We start from the raw sequence: 19,608 nt of genomic DNA, 5'->3' as shown, positions 1-19,608 counted from the left end.
CCGAGATGGAACCCAACTCCTCTCCTCAGGACCGTACCCCTCCCAATCCACTAAGTACTGGTGACCACGTCCCCGAGAACGCATGTCCATGATCTTCCGTACCCTGTAGATAGGTGCGCCCTCGACAAGGACGGGAGGGGGGGGGAGACGAACGGGGGGCGCGAAGAAAAGGCTTGACACAGGAGACATGGAAGACTGGGTGGACGCGACGAAGATGTCGCGGAAGAAGAAGTCGCACTGCGACAGGATTAACGACCTGAGAAATACGGAACGGACCAATGAACCGCGGAGTCAACTTGCGAGAAGCTGTCGTAAGGGGAAGGTTACGAGTGGAAAGCCATACTCTCTGACCGCGACAATACCTAGGACTCTTAATCCTACGTTTATTGGCGGCTCTCACAGTCTGCGCCCTATAACGGAAAAGTGCAGACCTGACCCTCCTCCAGGTGCGCTCACAACGTTGGACAAAAGCCTGAGCGGAGGGAACGCTGGACTCGGCGAGCTGGGACGAGAACAGTGGGGGCTGGTACCCAAGGCTACTCTGAAAAGGAGATAGCCCGGTTGCAGACGAAGGAAGCGAGTTGTGAGCGTATTCTGCCCAGGGGAGCTGTTCTGCCCAAGACGCAGGGTTTCGAAAAGAAAGACTGCGTAAGATGCGACCAATCGTCTGATTGGCCCGTTCTGCTTGACCGTTAGAATGGGGATGAAAACCGGAAGAGAGACTGACGGAAGCACCAATCAAACAACAAAACTCCCTCCAAAACTGAGACGTGAATTGTGGACCTCTGTCCGAAAAGGCGTCTAACGGAAGGCCATGAATTCTGAACACATTCTCAATGATGATTTGTGCCGTCTCCTTAGCGGAAGGAAGCTTAGCGAGGGGAATAAAATGAGCCGCCTTAGAGAACCTATCGACAACCGTTAGAATAACAGTCTTCCCCGCTGACGAAGGCAGACCGGTAATAAAGTCTAAGGCGATGTGAGACCATGGTCGAGAAGGAATGGGAAGCGGTCTGAGACGACCGGCAGGAGGAGAGTTACCTGACTTAGTCTGCGCGCAGTCCGAACAAGCAGCCACGAAACGGCGCGTGTCACGCTCCTGAGTAGGCCACCAAAAACGCTGGCGAATAGAAGCAAGCGTACCCCGAACGCCGGGGTGGCCAGCTAACTGGGCAGAGTGAGCCCACTGAAGAACGGCCAGACGAGTAGAAACGGGAACGAAAAGAAGGTTCCTAGGACAAGCGCGCGGTGACGGAGTGTGAGTGAGTGCTTGCTTTACCTGTCTCTCAATTCCCCAGACATTCAACCCGACAACACGCCCCTCAGGGAGAATTCCCTCGGGGTCGGCAGAGGCTACAGAAGAACTGAAGAGACGGGATAAAGCATCAGGCTTGGTGTTCTTAGTGCCCGGACGATAAGAAATAACGAACTCGAAATGAGCGAAATACAGCGCCCAACGAGCCTGACGCGCATTAAGTCATTTGGCAGAACGGATGTACTCAAGGTTCTTATGGTCAGTCCAAACGACAAAAGGAACGGTCGCCCCCTCCAACCACTGTCGCCATTCGCCTAGGGCTAAACGGATGGCGAGCAGTTCGCGGTTAGCCACATCATAGTTACGTTCCGACGGCGACAGGCGATGAGAAAAATACGCGCAAGGATGGACCTTATCGTCAGTATGGGAGCGCTGGGACAGAATGGCTCCCACGCCCACCTCTGACGCGTCTACCTCGACAATGAACTGTTTAGTGACGTCAGGTGTAACAAGGATAGGAGCGGATGTAAAACGCTTCTTGAGGAGATCAGTACAACAATCATACGACCGGTGAGGAGGAAGGGAGGTGGCTCTGGACCGACTGAAGACCGTGCGCAGATCATGATATTCCTCCGGCACTCCTGTCAAATCACCAGGCTCCTCCTGTAAAGAGGGGGCAGAAGAAACAGGAGGAATAGCAGACATTAAACATTTCACATGACAAGAAACGTTCCAGGAAAGGATAGAATTACTAGACCAATCAAAAGAAGGATTATGACACACTAGCCAGGGATGACCCAAAACAACAGGTGTAAAAGGTGAACGAAAAATCAAAAAAGAAATGGTCTCACTATGGTTACCAGATACTGTGAGGGTTAAAGGTAGTGTTTCACATAATATACTGGGGAGAGGACTACCATCCAAGTCGAACATGGTCATGGGCTCCCCTAACTGTCTGAGAGGAATGTCATGTTCCCGAGCCCAGGCTTCGTCCATAAAACAGCCCTCCGCCCCAGAGTCTATTAATGCACTGCAGGAAGCTGCCGAACAGGTCCAGCGTAGATGGACCGGCAAGGTAGTACAGGAACTTGACGGAGAGGACAGAGTAGTAGCGCTTACCAGTAGCCCTCCGCTTACTGATGAGCTCTGGCCTTTAACTGGACATGAAATGACAAAATGACCAGCGGAACCGCAATAGAGACAGAGGCGGTTGGTGATTCTCCGTTCCCTCTCCTTAGTCGAGATGCGAATAACCCCCAGCTGCATGGGCTCAACACCTGAGCCAGTGGGGGAAGATGGTAGTGTCGGGGAGAGGGGGGACACAGTTAACGCGAGCTCTCTTCCATGAGTTCGGTGACGAAGATCTACCCGTCGTTCTATGCGAATAGCGAGTTCAATCAAAGAATCCACGCTGGATGGAACCTCCCGGGAGAGAATCTCATCCTTAACCTTAGCGTGGAGTCCCTCCAGAAAACGAGCGAGCAACGCCTGCTCGTTCCAGTTACTGGAGGCAGCAAGAGTGGGAAACTCTATAGAGTAATCCGTTATGGATCGATTACCTTGACATAGGGAAGACAGGGACCAGGAAGCTTCTTTCCCAAAAACAGAACGATCAAAAACCCGTATCATCTCCTCCTTAAAGTTCTGATACTGGTTAGTACACTCAGCCCTTGCCTCCCAGATAGCCGTGCCCCACTCCCGAGCCCGTCCAGTAAGGAGAGATATGACGTAGGCGATACGAGCAATACCCCTGGAGTACGTGTGGGGCTGGAGAGAGAACACTATATCACACTGGGTAAGGAACGAGCGACATTTAGTGGGCTCCCCAGAGTAGCACGGTGGGTTATTAATTCTGGGCTCCGGAGACCCGGAAGCCCAGGAGGTAACCGGTGGATCGAGGCGGAGATTGTGAATCTCCTCCGAGAGGCCGGAGACTTGGGCGGCCAGGGTCTCAACGGCATGTCGAGCAGCAGACAATTCCTGTTCGTGTCTGCCTAGCATCGCTCCCTAGAACTCGACAGCAGAGTTGAGAGAATCCGTAGTCGCTGGGTCCATTCTTGGTCGGATCCTTCTGTTATGCAGGTGAGTGAGGACCCAAAAGCGACACTCACATTAACATCTGCTAACTATGTGTATGTGACAAATAACATTTGATTTGATTTGAACAAGGCAGTTAACCCCACTGTCCCTAGGCAATCATTTAAAATAGGAATTTGTTCTTAACTGACTTTCCCGGTTAAAAATACCTCAAATCATGTTAAAAATATTAAATAATTTTCTGGTTTGGGCCAGAAGTTTACAAATGGGAAATGAAATGAATCATATTGAGTAACCATGCCTATTGAACGCAGTCTGATCTATGCTGTTATGCAGGTGAGTGAGGACCCAAAAGCGACTTAACAGAAACAGAGTTTATTCAAGTCCAAACAGAAAAATAACAAATCCTGAATCCTTAACAGGAAATGTCCAAACGGGGATAACAGAAATCCTCTAGTTTGTAGAGGGGAACAACAGGATTAGCGGCCACAGACTGCAGGTCTCTTCGGGTAGGCGCTGGCCGTAGCTGACAGATACACCTGCTCACTCGCAGCATCTGATGAAGGCAAAAACACGACAAGACGGAACAAGAACACAGCACAGCAAACAAGGATCCGACAAGGACAGAAGCGGAAACAGAGGGAGAAATAGGGACTTAATCAGAGGGCAAAATAGGGGACAGGTGTGAAAGAGTAAACGAGGTAGTTAGGAGAAGGAGGAACAGCTGGGAGCAGGAACGGACCGATAGAGAGAGAGAGAGGGAAAGAGAGAGGGAAAGAACCTAATAAGACCAGCAGGGGGAAACGAATAGAAGAGAAAGCACAGGGACAAGACATGACAATCTATGACAAAACATGACATATGCATTTCACTACATGGTATTCATTTATTTTCTAAGTGCCTTCCACCATTATGTAATCAGATATAGTTGAGAACATCATATCGCTACTTTCTACAATAATGACTGCAAGGCAGACTTTGCCACATTATTAGTATCTATACAGCTGTGAGAAGGTGCACTCAAAGTCAATGATTCCAGATAACAGCTCATTTAAAACACTGTCCAGGGAGGGAACAGATCATGATTGCTACAGCTCTGTTTTCAGCCTGTATACTAGCCTGCTTTTGTGTTCATGGTAAGTACAGGTTGTTTTCCAGTTTTATTCAAAGCCTCCATAGAATGTTACTTGCACTTCATACAAAATTGCACATCAGTATGTACGTATGTATGTTTCATTTCTAATAATTTCTCTCCAAGGCAACGAAAGGTGGCAGGAGTCCAACCAGCCTCAGAATGAAGTGAAGGAGAATCTAAAGGTACTGTAGATTCACACATCCTCCACAAACATCGCCGTAGCTACATCAGCTAGTTCATCAGACATGTTTATTATTGTCTTGGTGTCCAGGAGTTCCCTACGACCACAATACACCCTGTCTTTCACTGCCCAGACATGAGCCCCTCTCCCATGGTTCCCACCTCAGGTGAGTCTCTCCTCTCCTCCTGTCCTTTCCTCTCCTTCTCAAACTCGGGTGAGTCAAATCACAAAACGCGGTCCTTAATTCAACTGAGAGAAAAACACACCGGCCAAAGTTGTTTCCGAACACTGCAGCCTAACAGTCTTTGTGTTGTTAATGCTGCTGTCCTTTGATTCCAGTGGAGTTGGTGAAAGCTGCAGATATCAAAGTCATTGCAGCTCTGGGGGACTCTCTAACGGTGGGTGGAATTCACTGTCCACCATTAGTAGCTATTCAGCTCAGTAAATATGTCACTTTCCTCCTTAACAAATGTAGTGAATGTTGTCTATGATCAATGTGGTGAATATTGTCTCTGGCCAATGTAGTGGATGAATTGTGTGTCTCTGTTGCAGACAGCTATTGCTGCCAATGGCTCCACCATTCTGTCAGTCCCTGTTGAATATCGGCATGTTTCATGGAGGTGATTTTTACTTCAAAAATAACTCAAATCAAATGTTATGTGTCACATGACCTTACAGTTAAATGCTTACTTACAAGCCCTTAACCAACAATGATTTAATTAAGAAGTTAAGATAAAATTAAAATTAAAGTGTTAAGTAAAATACATAAGTAAAAATAAAAAAATTAAAAGTAATATAATGAAACTGCAGCAGTAAAATAACAAGCAAGTCTATATACAGGGTATTACGGTACAGAGTCAACGTGGAGGCTATATACAGGGTATTACGGTACAGAGTCAATGTGGAGGCTATATACAGGGTATTACGGTACAGAGTCAACGTGGAGGCTATATACAGGGTATTACGGTACAGAGTCAATGTGGAGGCTATATACAGGGTATTACAGTACAGAGTCAATTTGGAGGCTATATACAGGGTATTATGGTACAGAGTCAACGTGGAGGCTATATACAGGGTATTACGGTACAGAGTCAATGTGGAGGCTATATACAGGGGGTACCGGTACAGAGTCAATGTGGAGGCTATATACAGGGTGTTACGGTACAGAGTCAATGTGGAGGCTATATACAGGGTGTTACGGTACAGAGTCAATGTGGAGGCTATATACAGGGGGTACCGGTACAGAGTCAATGTGGAGGCTATATACAGGGTATTACGGTACAGAGTCAATGTGGAGGCTATATACAGGGTATTACGGTACAGAGTCAACGTGGAGGCTATATACAGGGTATTACAGTACAGAGTCAATGTGGAGGCTATATACAGGGGGTACCGGTACAGAGTCAATGTGGAGGCTATATACAGGGGGCACAGAGTCAATGTGGAGGCTATATACAGGGTACAGAGTCAATGTGGAGGCTATATACAGGGTGTTACGGTACAGAGTCAATGTGGAGGCTATATACAGGGTGTTACGGTACAGAGTCAATGTGGAGGCTATATACAGGGTGTTACGGTACAGAGTCAATGTGGAGGCTATATACAGGGTGTTACGGTACAGAGTCAATGTGGAGGCTATATACAGGGTGTTACGGTACAGAGTCAATGTGGAGGCTATATACAGGGTGTTACGGTACAGAGTCAACGTGGAGGCTATATACAGGGTATTACTATATACAGGTACAGAGTCAATGTGGAGGCTATATACAGGGTATCAACGTGGAGGCTATATACAGGGTATTACAGTACAGAGTCAATGTGGAGGCTATACAGGGTATTACGGTACAGGGGAGGCTATTACGGTACAGAGTCAATGTGGAGGCTATATACAGGGTGTTACGGTACAGAGTCAATGTGGAGGCTATATACAGGGTATTACGGTACAGAGTCAATGTGGAGGCTATATACAGGGTGTTACGGTACAGAGTCAATGTGGAGGCTATATACAGAGTCAATGTGGAGGCTATATACAGGGTATTACGGTACAGAGTCAATGTGGAGGCTATATACAGGGGTTACGGTACAGAGTCAATGTGGAGGCTATATACAGGGTACAGAGTCAACGTGGAGGCTATATACAGGTACAGAGAGTCAATGTGGAGGCTATATACAGGGGGTACCGGTACAGAGTCAATGTGGAGGCTATATACATACAGGGTGTTACGGTACAGAGTCAATGTGGAGGCTATATACAGGGTGTTACGGTACAGAGTCAACGTGGAGGCTATATACAGGGTATTACGGTACAGAGTCAATGTGGAGGCTATATACAGGGTGTTACGGTACAGAGTCAATGGGAGGCTATATGTAAATGTAGAGTCAATGTGGAGGCTATATACAGGGGGTACCGGTACAGAGTCAATGTGGAGGCTATATACAGGGTACCGGTACAGAGTCAAAGTGGAGGCTATATACAGGGTGTTACGGTACAGAGTCAATGTGGAGGCTATATACAGGGTATTACGGTACAGAGTCAATGTGGAGGCTATATACAGGGTATTACGGTACAGAGTCAATGTGGAGGCTATATACAGGGTATTACGGTACAGAGTCAATGTGGAGGCTATATACAGGGTATTACGGTACAGAGTCAATGTGGAGGCTATATACAGGGTGTTACGGTACAGAGTCAATGTGGAGGCTATATACAGGGGGTACAGAGTCAATGTGGACTATATACAGGTACAGAGTCAATGTGGAGGCTATATACAGGGTATTACGGTACAGAGTCAATGTGGAGGCTATATACAGGGTATTACGGTACAGAGTCAATGTGGAGGCTATATACAGGGTATTACGGTACAGAGTCAATGTGGAGGCTATATACAGGGTATTACGGTACAGAGTCAATGTGGAGGCTATATACAGGGTACGGTACAGAGTCAATGTGGAGGCTATATACAGGGTGTTACGGTGGAGGCTATACGGCGGTACAGAGTCAACGTGGAGGCTATATACAGGGTATATACAGAGTCAATGGTATTACAGGGTGTTACAGAGTCAATGTGGAGGCTATATACAGGGTATTACGGTACAGAGTCAATGTGGAGGCTATATACAGGGTATTACGGTACAGAGTCAACGTGGAGGCTATATACAGGGTGTTACGGTACAGAGTCAATGTGGAGGCTATATACAGGGTGTTATACAGAGTCACGGGAGGCTACAGAGTCAGAGTCAATGTGGAGGCTATATACAGGGTATTACGGTACAGAGTCAATGTGGAGGCTATATACAGGGTATTACGGTACAGAGTCAATGTGGAGGCTATATACAGGGGTAGGCTATATACAGGTACAGAGTCAAAGTGGAGGCTATATACAGAGTCAATGTGGAGGCTATACGGTACAGAGAGTCAATGTGGAGGCTATATACAGGGTATTACGGTACAGAGTCAATGTGGAGGCTATATACAGGGTATTACGGTACAGAGTCAATGTGGAGGCTATATACAGGGTATTACGGTACAGAGTCAATGTGGAGGCTATATACAGGGTATTACGGTACAGAGTCAATGTGGAGGCTATATACAGGGTATTACGGTACAGAGTCAATGTGGAGGCTATATACAGGGGTTACCGGTACAGAGTCAATGTGGAGGCTATATACAGGGTATTACAGTACAGAGTCAATGTGGAGGCTATATACAGGGTATTATGGTACAGAGTCAACGTGGAGGCTATATACAGGGTATTACGGTACAGAGTCAATGTGGAGGCTATATACAGGGGGTACAGAGTACAGAGTCAATGTGGAGGCTATATACAGGGTGTTACGGTACAGAGTCAATGTGGAGGCTATATACAGGGTGTTACGGTACAGAGTCAATGTGGAGGCTATATACAGGGGGTACCGGTACAGAGTCAATGTGGAGGCTATATACAGGGTATTACGGTACAGAGTCAATGTGGAGGCTATATACAGGGTATTACGGTACAGAGTCAACGTGGAGGCTATATACAGGGTATTACAGTACAGAGTCAATGTGGAGGCTATATACAGGGGGTACCGGTACAGAGTCAATGTGGAGGCTATATACAGGGGGTACCGGTACAGAGTCAATGTGGAGGCTATATACAGGGTGTTACGGTACAGAGTCAATGTGGAGGCTATATACAGGGTGTTACGGTACAGAGTCAATGTGGAGGCTATATACAGGGTGTTACGGTACAGAGTCAATGTGGAGGCTATATACAGGGGTGTCAATGTAGGCTATATACAGGGTACAGAGTCAATGTGGAGGCTATATACAGGGTGTTACGGTACAGAGTCAATGTGGAGGCTATATACAGGGTGTTACGGTACAGAGTCAACGTGGAGGCTATATACAGGGTATTACGGTACAGAGTCAAAGTGGAGGCTATATACAGGGTATTACGGTACAGAGTCAATGTGGAGGCTATATACAGGGTGTTACGGTACAGAGTCAATGTGGAGGCTATATACAGGGTATTACGGAGTCAATGTGGACAGAGTCAACGTGGAGGCTATATACAGGGTATTACGGTACAGAGTCAATGTGGAGGCTATATACAGGGTATTACGGTACAGAGTCAATGTGGAGGCTATATACAGGGGGTACAGAGTCAATGGGAGGCTATATACAGAGTCAGAGTCAACGTGGAGGCTATATACAGGGTATTACGGTACAGAGTCAATGTGGAGGCTATATACAGGGGGTACCGGTACAGAGTCAATGTGGAGGCTATATACAGGGTGTTACGGTACAGAGTCAATGTGGAGGCTATATACAGGGTGTTACGGTACAGAGTCAATGTGGAGGCTATATACAGGGTGTTACGGTACAGAGTCAACGTGGAGGCTATATACAGGGTATTACGGTACAGAGTCAAAGTGGAGGCTATATACAGGGGGTACCGGTACAATGTAAATGTAGAGTCAATGTGGAGGCTATATACAGGGGGTACCGGTACAGAGTCAATGTGGAGGCTATATACAGGGGGTACCGGTACAGAGTCAAAGTGGAGGCTATATACAGGGTGTTACGGTACAGAGTCAATGTGGAGGTTATATACAGGGTATTACGGTACAGAGTCAATGTGGAGGCTATATACAGGGTATTACGGTACAGAGTCAATGTGGAGGCTATATACAGGGTATTACGGTACAGAGTCAAGTGGAGGCTATATACAGGGTATTACGGTACAGAGTCAAGTGGAGGCTATATACTGGGTATTACGGTACAGAGTCAATGTGGAGGCTATATACAGGGGGTACCGGTACAGAGTCAATGTGGAGGCTATATACAGGGTATTACGGTACAGAGTCAATGTGGAGGCTATATACAGGGTATTACGGTACAGAGTCAACGTGGAGGCTATATACAGGGTATTACGGTACAGAGTCAAGGGGAGGCTATATACAGGGTATTACGGTACAGAGTCAAAGTGGAGGCTATATACATGGTATTACGGTACAGAGTCAACGTGGAGGCGATATACATGGTATTACGGTACAGAGTCAATGTGGAGGCTATATACAGGGTATTACGGTACAGAGTCAACGTGGAGGCTATATACAGGGTATTACGGTACAGAGTCAACGTGGAGGCTATATACAGGGTGTTACGGTACAGAGTCAATGTGGAGGCTATATACAGGGTATTATGGTACAGAGTCAAGTGGAGGCTATATACAGGGTATTACGGTACAGAGTCAAGTGGAGGCTATATACTGGGTATTACGGTACAGAGTCAATGTGGAGGCTATATACAGGGGGTACTGGTACAGAGTCAAAGTGGAGGCTATATACAGGGTGTTACGGTACAGAGTCAATGTGGAGGTTATATACAGGGTATTACGGTACAGAGTCAATGTGGAGGCTATATACAGGGTATTACGGTACAGAGTCAATGTGGAGGCTATATACAGGGTATTACGGTACAGAGTCAAGTAGAGGCTATATACAGGGTATTACGGTACAGAGTCAAGTGGAGGCTATATACTGGGTATTACGGTACAGAGTCAATGTGGAGGCTATATACAGGGGGTACCGGTACAGAGTCAATGTGGAGGCTATATACAGGGTATTACGGTACAGAGTCAATGTGGAGGCTATATACAGGGTATTACGGTACAGAGTCAACGTGGAGGCTATATACAGGGTATTACGGTACAGAGTCAAGGGGAGGCTATATACAGGGTATTACGGTACAGAGTCAAAGTGGAGGCTATATACATGGTATTACGGTACAGAGTCAACGTGGAGGCGATATACATGGTATTACGGTACAGAGTCAATGTGGAGGCTATATACAGGGTATTACGGTACAGAGTCAACGTGGAGGCTATATACAGGGTATTACGGTACAGAGTCAACGTGGAGGCTATATACAGGGTGTTACGGTACAGAGTCAATGTGGAGGCTATATACAGGGTATTACGGTACAGAGTCAACGCGGAGGCTATATACAGGGTATTACGGTACAGAGTCAACGTGGAGGCTATATACAGGGCATTACGGTACAGAGTCAATGTGGAGGCTATATACAGGGTATTACGGTACAGAGTCAACGTGGAGGCTATATACAGGGTATTACGGTACAGAGTCAACGTGGAGGCTATATACAGGGTATTACGGTACAGAGTCAATGTGGAGGCTATATACAGGGTATTAAGGTACAGAGTCAACGTGGAGGCTATATACAGGGTATTTTATTTTTATTTTTATTTTACCTTTATTTAACCAGGCAACCACACATTCTTATTTTCAATGACGGCCTGGGAACAGTGGGTTAACTGCCTGTTCAGGGGCAGAACGACAGATTTGTACCTTGTCAGCTCGGGGGTTTGAACTCGCAACCTTCCGGTTACTAGTCCAACTGCTGCACAGTACTACTGTCTTTTATCTGTGGCAGTTATGATATTGTTGAGGACTTTGAGCGTGGCTGAGATCAGCTCGGAAACCAGATTGCATAGTGAAGGTACGGTGGGATTTGAAATGGTTGGTGATCTGTTTCTTAACTTGGCTTTCAAAATCTTTAGAAAGGCAGGGTAGGATAGATGTAACAGTTTGGGTCAAGAGTGTCTCCCCCTTTGAAGAGGGGGATGACTGTGGCAGCTTTCAAATCTTAAGGGATCTCAGATGATACGAAAGAGAGGTTGGACAGGCTAGTAATAGAGGTTTCAACAATTTTGGCAGATAATTTTAGAAAGAGGGGTCTAGGCCAGCTGATTTGTTGGGATCCAGATTTTGCAGCTCTTTCAGAACATCAGCAGTCTGGATTTGGGTGAAGGAGAAGGGTTGGAAAGTTGCTGCATGGGGTTAGTGGGCGGGGTAGTGGTAGCCAGGTGGAAAGCATGGCCAGCCGTAGAAAAAATACTTGAAATGATCGATTATCGTAGATTTATTGGTGGTGACAGTGTTTCCTAGCCTCAGTGCAGTGGGCAGCTGGGAGGAGGTGCTCTTATTCTCCATGGACTTTAGTGTCCCAATACTTTTTGGGAATTAGTGCTACCGGATGCAAATTTATGTTTGTAAATGCTAGCCTTAGCTTTCCTGACTGAGCATATTGGTTCCTAACTTCCCTGAAAAGTTGCATTTAACGGGGGCTATTCGATGCTAATGCAGTACGCCACAGGATGTTTTTGTCCTGGTCAAGGGCACTCAAGTCTGGAGTGAACAAAGGGCCATATCTGTTCTTAGATCTTAATTTTGTGGCATGCTTATTTAAGATGGTGAGGAAAGCACTTTTAAAGAACAACCAAGTATCCTCTACTGATGGGATGAGGTCAGTATCCTTCCAGGATACTCAGACCATGTTGATTAGAAATGCCTGCTCACTGAAGTGTTTTAGGGAGCATTTGACAGTGATGAGGGGTGGCCGTTTGACCGCAGGCCCATTACGGACACCGGCAATGAGGCAGTGATTGCTGAGATCCTGAAGACAGCAGAGGTGTATTTAGAGGGCAAATTGGTCAGGATGATATCTATGAGGGTGCCCATGTTTATGGATTTGGGGTTGTCCCTGGTAGAATCCTTGATAATTTGTGTAATCAATTCACATATGGTGTCCAGGGTACAGCTGGGGGTTGAGGGGGGTGGTCTATAGCAAGCGGCAACATTGAGAGTATTATTTCTGGAAAGGTGGATTTTCAACAGCAGAAGCTCGAACTGTTTGGGCACAGACCTGGATAGTTTACAGAACTCTGCAGGCTATCTCTGCAGTAGATTGCAACTCCGCCCCCTTTGGCAGTTCTATTTTGACGGAGAATGTTGTAATTGGGGATGGAAATTTCGGATTTTTTGGTGGCCTTCCTAAGCCGGGATTCAGACTCAGCTCGGACATCAGGGTTGGCGGAGTGTGCTAAAGCAGTGAATAAAACAAACTTAGGGGGGAGGCTTCTGATGTTAACATGCATGAAACCAAGGCTTTTATGGTTGCAGAAGTCAACAAATGAGAGCGCCTGGGGAATAGGTCTTATGCTGGGGGCTACAGGGGCTGGGTTAACCTCTACATCACCAGAGGAGGAGTAGGATAAGGGTTAGACTAAAAGCTATATGAACTGGTCGTCTAGTGCGTTGGGAACAGATGATGAAAGGAGCAGATTTCTGGGCATGGTAGAATAGATTCAGAGCATAATGTACAGACAAGGGTAGGGTGTGAGTACAGTGGGGATAAACGTAGGCATTGAGTGACAATGAGAACTTGCATTTCTGGAGACACAAGCTAAGCCAGGTGAGGTCTCATGTGTGGGGTGTGTGACAAAAGTACTATCTAAGGCATGTTGAGCTGGACTAGGGGCTCTACAGTGAAATAAAACAACTACCCTAGCAGAAGACCAGGCATATTGACATTAGAGAGAGTTATGTGTAGCTTCGAGTGATCATAGGGTCCAATGAGCAGCAATAGGTGAGTCCAGTAGTCACTAATATGCTAGGCGAGCGGAAGTCGCAGCATTCGGAAAGCTAGCGGGTCGGGGATAGCAGATGGGTCTTCGGTGACATCGCAATGGAAAAGCCTGTTGAAACCACATCGGAAGATTATGTCGGCAGACCAGTCATGATGGATTGGCGAGGCTCCATGTCGACAATAAAGGGTCAAAGCCAATTGGGAAAAGAGGTATTGTAGCCCATGAATCAGCGGGTATACCTCTCCGGCTAGCCGGGAGATGGGCCTAGCTCGAGGCTAGCTCAAGGCTAACTCAATGTGCATGCTTCAGGACAGAGGCGTTAGCCAGCGGTAGCCACACGGTTGCAGCTAGCTAGTTGCGATGATCCGGTGTAATGGTCCAGAGGTTGCGGCAGGAATCCGGTGATGTGGTGGAGAAAAGCTGTCCGATATGCCCTGGGTTGCGCTGTGCAAACTGGCAGGTATTGACCGAGCTAAAGCTGGCCTCCGAGGTGAATACCTCTAGCCGTGGCTAACAGTGACAAATAGCTAGTAGCTAGTTAGCTGGCTAGCTGCTGATGGAGGTTCCAGCTATAACGTATAAAAAAGAGCAGAGCCGTACCACATTGGGTAAAGCAGGTCGCAGGAAAGTATATTTAGATCGTAGGTGGAAAGTGAGATGAAAATATATACGAAAAAAACGATGAAACCGACTATTTACATGGGACAAGAAGGGACAAGACAAACACACGTCCGACTGCTACGCCATCTTGGATCTTGACCCTTGACCCTCTTTGTGTTAGGATTAGGGGTTCTGGTTAAGGGTAGGTATCGGTGTCAGTTCATTGTCCCTTTTCTTTGTGTTATACAGTATTGGAGGTTATGGAACTTATCAAGATGTCATCACACTTGCAAGTAAGTTACAATATAAGTGTTACTGTTTTCATTACCAGAGATAAAATTGAATTGAAAATGAACACAACATACACGTTTAGAATTGAATAGAATTGCTCTTTGCATATTTCTTGTTTTCAGTTTTTTACATCCGTTATTAGACAGTGGCAACGATGATGATTGTGAACATGGTCTTTTGCCTGCTAATGCCTGCAAGGCAGTGAAGAAAACGATATGACAACAATAACATCTAATGTAACTGGCCCCTCTAACAGTACAACAGGCCCCAGCTTGCCCCCCCCCCCCCCCCAGTTGAAATGGTTATATTTCTCTGTGGTTCTAAGGTTCTATTTCTCTGTGGTTCCAGACATTTTCAAGCTGTTTAACCCCGAGCTGCTGGGTCCGGCTCCACGGTGGACGCTCCATGGCTTCCCTACTAGCATCAATGAGACAGGATTCAACTTTGCTGTGACAGGACACAACTCTCTGTGAGGGACTGACTGAATGGCTTGTGAAATAACAAGCAGTGTGTACTTTGGGTTCAAATGTTTGTTTATTAACTTTAATAACTATGATAACACTTTATTACTGACGCAAAACCAATGAACCTCAAAGCTTTTTCCAGATAAGTGTGTGTGTGTGTGTGTGTGTGTGTGTGTGTGTGTGTGTGTGTGTGTGTGTGTGTGTGTGTGTGTGTGTGTGTGTGTGTGTGTGTGTGTGTGTGTGTGTGTGTGTGTGTGTGTGTGTGTGTGTGTGTGTGTGTGTGTGTGTGTGTGTGTGTGTGTGTGTGTGTGTGTGTGTGTGTGCAACAAGAGAGAGCAAGATGGTTTGGTCTGAATATCTGTTACATCATTAATATTTTATTGCTGTTTTTTCCTCTCAGGAATGTCTCTGACCAGACCAGACATATGATCGACACGTTTAGGGCCTACCCAGTAAGCCTCATCACTATTCACAGACACCTTCCTATTGGCTAATTGTATTTATTATTGACTCTTCCTGGTGTCCAGCAAAATTAAGGCAATTTGAAAAACATTACAATACATTCACAGATGTCACAACACACTGCGTGCCCTCAGGCCCCTACTCCACCACTACACCACATCTAGTGTGTGTGTGTGTGTGTGTGTGTGTGTGTGTGTGTGTGTGTGTGTGTGTGTGTGTGTGTGTGTGTGTGTGTGTGTGTGTGTGTGTGTGTGTGTGTGTGTGTGTGTGTGTGTGTGTGTGTGTGTGTGTGTGTGTGTGTGTTGCTTCACAGTCCCCGCTGTTCTATAAGGGGTTTTATCTGATTTTTAAATCTAATTTTACTGTTGCATGTTACTTGATGTGTGAGTGTGTGTGTGTGTGTGTTGCTTCACAGTCCCCGCTGTTCTATAAGGGGTTTTATCTGATTTTTAAATCTAATTTTACTGTTGCATCAGTTACTTGATGTGGAATAGAGTTCCATGTAGTCATGGCTCTATGTAGTACTGTGGAATAGAGTTCCATGTAGTCATGGCTCTATGTAGTACTGTGGAATAGAGTTCCGTGTAGTCATGGCTCTATGTAGTACTGTGGAATAGAGTTCCGTGTAGTCATGGCTCTATGTAGTACTGTGGAATAGAGTTCCGTGTAGTCATGGCTCTATGTAGTACTGTGGAATAGAGTTCCGTGTAGTCATGGCTCTATGTAGTACTGTGGAATAGAGTTCCGTGTAGTCATGGCTCTATGTAGTACTGTGGAATAGAGTTCCATGTAGTCATGGCTCTATGTAGTACTGTGGAATAGAGTTCCATGTAGTCATGGCTCTATGTAGTACTGTGGAATAGAGTTCCATGTAGTCATGGCTCTATGTAGTACTGTGGAATAGAGTTCCATGTAGTCATGGCTCTATGTAGTACTGTGCGCCTCCCATAGTCTGTTCTGGACTTGAGGACTGTGAAGAGACCTCTGGTGGCATGTCTTGTGGGGTATGCATGGGTGTCTGAGCTGTGTGCCAGTAGATTAGACAGACAGCTCGGTGCATTCAACATGTCAATACCTCTTCATAAATACAAGTAGTGATGAAGTCAATCTCTCCTCCTCTTTCAGCCAGGAGAGATTGACATGCATATTATTAATATTAGCTCTCTGTGTACATGGCCAGCCGTAGACAAAATGCTTATTGAAATTATTGATTATCGTAGATTTATTGGTGGTGACAGTGTTTCCTAGCCTCAGTACAGTGGGCAGCTGGGAGGAGGTGCTCTTATTCTCCATGGACTTTACAGTGTTTCCTAGCCTCAGTGCAGTGGACAGCTGGGAGGAGGTGCTCTTATTCTACATGGACTTTACAGTGTTTCCTAGCCTCAGTGCAGTGGACAGCTGGGAGGAGGTGCTCTTATTCTCCATGGACTTTACAGTGTTACCTAGCCTCAGTACAGTGGGCAGCTGGGAGGAGGTGCTCTTATTCTACATGGACTTTACAGGAATAAGTGCTACAGGATGCAAATGTCTTTTTGAAAAAGCCTTAGCTTTCCTGACTGACTGTGTAAATTGGCTCCTGACTTCCCTGAAAGTTTCTGTACGCCATTAGCATCGATTTTTGTTGCTGGTTAAGGGCAGTCAAGTCTGGGGTGAACAAAGGGCTACATCTGTTGTTAGTTCTACATTTTTTTGAATGGGTCATGCTTACTTAAGATTGTGAGGAAAGCACTTTTAAAGAGCAACCAGGCATCCTCTACTGAAGGCATGAGGTCAATATCCTTCCAGCATACCCAGGCCAAGTCGATTAGAAAGGCCTGCTCACTGAAGTGTTTTAGGGAGTGTTTGACATTGATGAGGGGTGGTCGTTTGACCAGGGACCCATTTCGGACACAGGCAATGAGGCAGTGATTGCTGAGATCCTAGTTGAAGACAGCAGATGTGTATGTAGAGGGCAAGTTGGTCAGGAGGATATCTTTGAGGGTTCCCATGTTTACGGATTTAGGGTTGTTCCTGGTAGGTTCCTTGATCATTTGTGTGAGATTGAGGGCATCTAGCTTAGATTGTAGGATGGCTGGGGGGTTAAGCTTATCCCAGTTTAGGTCACCTAACAGTACGAACTCTGAAGATGAATGGGGGGCAATCAATTCACATATGGTGTCCAGGGCACAGCTGGGGGCTGAGGGGGTTTTATAACAAGCAACAACGGTGAGATACTAATTTCTGGAAAGGTGGATTTTTTTGTTGGTTTAGGCACAGACCTGGATAGTATGACATAACTTTGCAGGCTATCTCTGCAGTAGATTGCAACTCCTCCCCCTTTGTATCTTGACGGAAAATGTTGTAGTTGGTGATGGAAATTGCGGAATTTTTGGTGGCCTTCCTAAGCCGGAATTCAGACACGGCTAGGACATCAGGGTTGGCGGAGTGTGCTAAAGCAGTGAATAAAACAAACTTATTCTAAATATATTTTTAAAAATAGGAAAAGGATATTTACACGGGACGGGACAAGACTAAACGTTCGACTGCTACGCCATCTTGGACTTGTAGCTGTAATTGCTGCCAAAGGTGGCTCTGACTTTGGGGGGGGGTGAATAGCAATGCACGCTCAAGTCTTCTATTTTTTTGTCTTATTTCTTGTTTGTTTCACACACAATTTTGGAGGGGGGATCTTCAAAGTGGTGGGCATGTTGTGTAAATCAAGTGATACCACCTCCCCAAAAATCCATTTTAATTCCAGATTGTAAGGCAACAAAATAGGAAAAATTCCAAGGGGAGTGAATACTTTTGCAAGCTACTATATGTAAATGTGATATTTCCATTTTTTATTTGGAAATTAGCAACATTTCTAAACTTGTTTTGGCTTTGTCATTATGGTTATTCTGTGTAGATTGATGAGGGGGGGAAACTATTTAATATATTTTAAGGCTGTAACCAAATGTGGCAAAAGGGGTCTGAATACTTTCTGAAGGTGCTGTGTGCACATCTGGCGCAAAAGTGTTTCGTTATGGGAGAAATACGGGACGTGTGGAGGGCCGTTACAAGGCTGGACACTTCGTTATGGGAGAAATACGGGACGTGTGGAGGGCCGTTACAAGGCTGGACACTTCGTTATGGGAGAAATACGGGACGTTTGGAGGGCCGTTACAAGGCTGGACACTTCGTTATGGGAGAAATACGGGATGTGTGGAGGGCCGTTACAAGGCTGGACACTTCGTTATGGGAGAAATACGGGACGTGTGGAGGGCCGTTACAAGGCTGGACACTTCGTTATGGGAGAAATACGGGATGTGTGGAGGGCCGTTACAAGGCTGGACACTTCGTTATGGGAGAAATACGGGACGTGTGGAGGGCCGTTACAAGGCTGGACACTTCGTTATGGGAGAAATACGGGACGTGTGGAGGGCCGTTACAAGGCTGGACACTTCGTTATGGGAGAAATACGGGACGTGTGGAGGGCCGTTACAAGGCTGGACACTTCGTTATGGGAGAAATACGGGACGTGTGGAGGGCCGTTACAAGGCTGGACACTTCCAGAAACTGTATGTTTTCGGACTTGTGCACTGGAGTGTTCCAGCAGTAAGTGTGCCTTTCCATGCAGAGATTAACTACAAAATGCATTTATATTACATAATATTACTATATTTCAGGGTCTGAACTACAAAGAAGATTGGAAGCTGGTGACAGTCCTTATTGGAATGAATGACATCTGTGATTATTGTAAAAACAAAGTAAGGCAATGTATTTTTTCATAGATTATTGGATATAAAGTCCCTCATACCTATTAGATACAGTCAATCCTACACATTAAATACAGTCAATCCTACACATTAAATACAGTCAATCCTACACAGTAGATACAGTCAATCCTACACAGTAGATACAGTCAATCCTACACAGTAGATACAGTCAATCCTACACAGTAGATACAGTCACTCCTGACCAGTAAATGCAGTCACTCCTGCCCAGTAGATACAGTCACTCCTGCCCAGTAAATGCAGTCACTCCTGCCCAGTAGATGCAGTCACGCCTGCCCAGTAGATGCAGTCACGCCTGCCCAGTAGATGCAGTCACGCCTGCCCAGTAGATGCAGTCACGCCTGCCCAGTAGATGCAGTCACGCCTGCCCAGTAGATGCAGTCACGCCTGCCCAGTAGATGCAGTCACTCCTGCCCATTAGCCTTTCTGCCCTACTTTAGATACATTGCCATGTTTGTTAACTAAACTCACCAGATTTTCTGACAGAGTAATTAA

General features: G+C 46.1%; 1 protein-coding gene across 1 annotated transcript in view; it reads left to right on the top strand.

Annotated features, from left to right (window-relative positions):
- The first annotated feature begins 4,291 nt into the window (after nucleotides 1-4,291).
- LOC124019750 (phospholipase B1, membrane-associated-like) overlaps nucleotides 4,292-19,608 on the top strand; it is a 35,322-nt gene continuing 20,005 nt past the window's right edge. The window contains exons 1-9 of the mRNA XM_046335171.1: nucleotides 4,292-4,428; nucleotides 4,551-4,609; nucleotides 4,699-4,774; nucleotides 4,948-5,006; nucleotides 5,161-5,228; nucleotides 14,391-14,434; nucleotides 14,781-14,901; nucleotides 15,297-15,348; nucleotides 19,006-19,086. Of these exons, the coding sequence (XP_046191127.1) occupies nucleotides 4,374-4,428; nucleotides 4,551-4,609; nucleotides 4,699-4,774; nucleotides 4,948-5,006; nucleotides 5,161-5,228; nucleotides 14,391-14,434; nucleotides 14,781-14,901; nucleotides 15,297-15,348; nucleotides 19,006-19,086 (615 nt within the window). The 5' untranslated portion in view covers nucleotides 4,292-4,373. The remainder of the gene's footprint in view (nucleotides 4,429-4,550; nucleotides 4,610-4,698; nucleotides 4,775-4,947; nucleotides 5,007-5,160; nucleotides 5,229-14,390; nucleotides 14,435-14,780; nucleotides 14,902-15,296; nucleotides 15,349-19,005; nucleotides 19,087-19,608) is intronic.

Source organism: Oncorhynchus gorbuscha, unplaced genomic scaffold (genome assembly GCF_021184085.1).
Source record: "Oncorhynchus gorbuscha isolate QuinsamMale2020 ecotype Even-year unplaced genomic scaffold, OgorEven_v1.0 Un_scaffold_666, whole genome shotgun sequence".
Lineage (NCBI taxonomy): Eukaryota > Metazoa > Chordata > Actinopteri > Salmoniformes > Salmonidae > Oncorhynchus > Oncorhynchus gorbuscha.
Note: the sequence above shows the minus strand (reverse complement) of the source record. Positions and strands in the feature narration are given on the sequence as shown.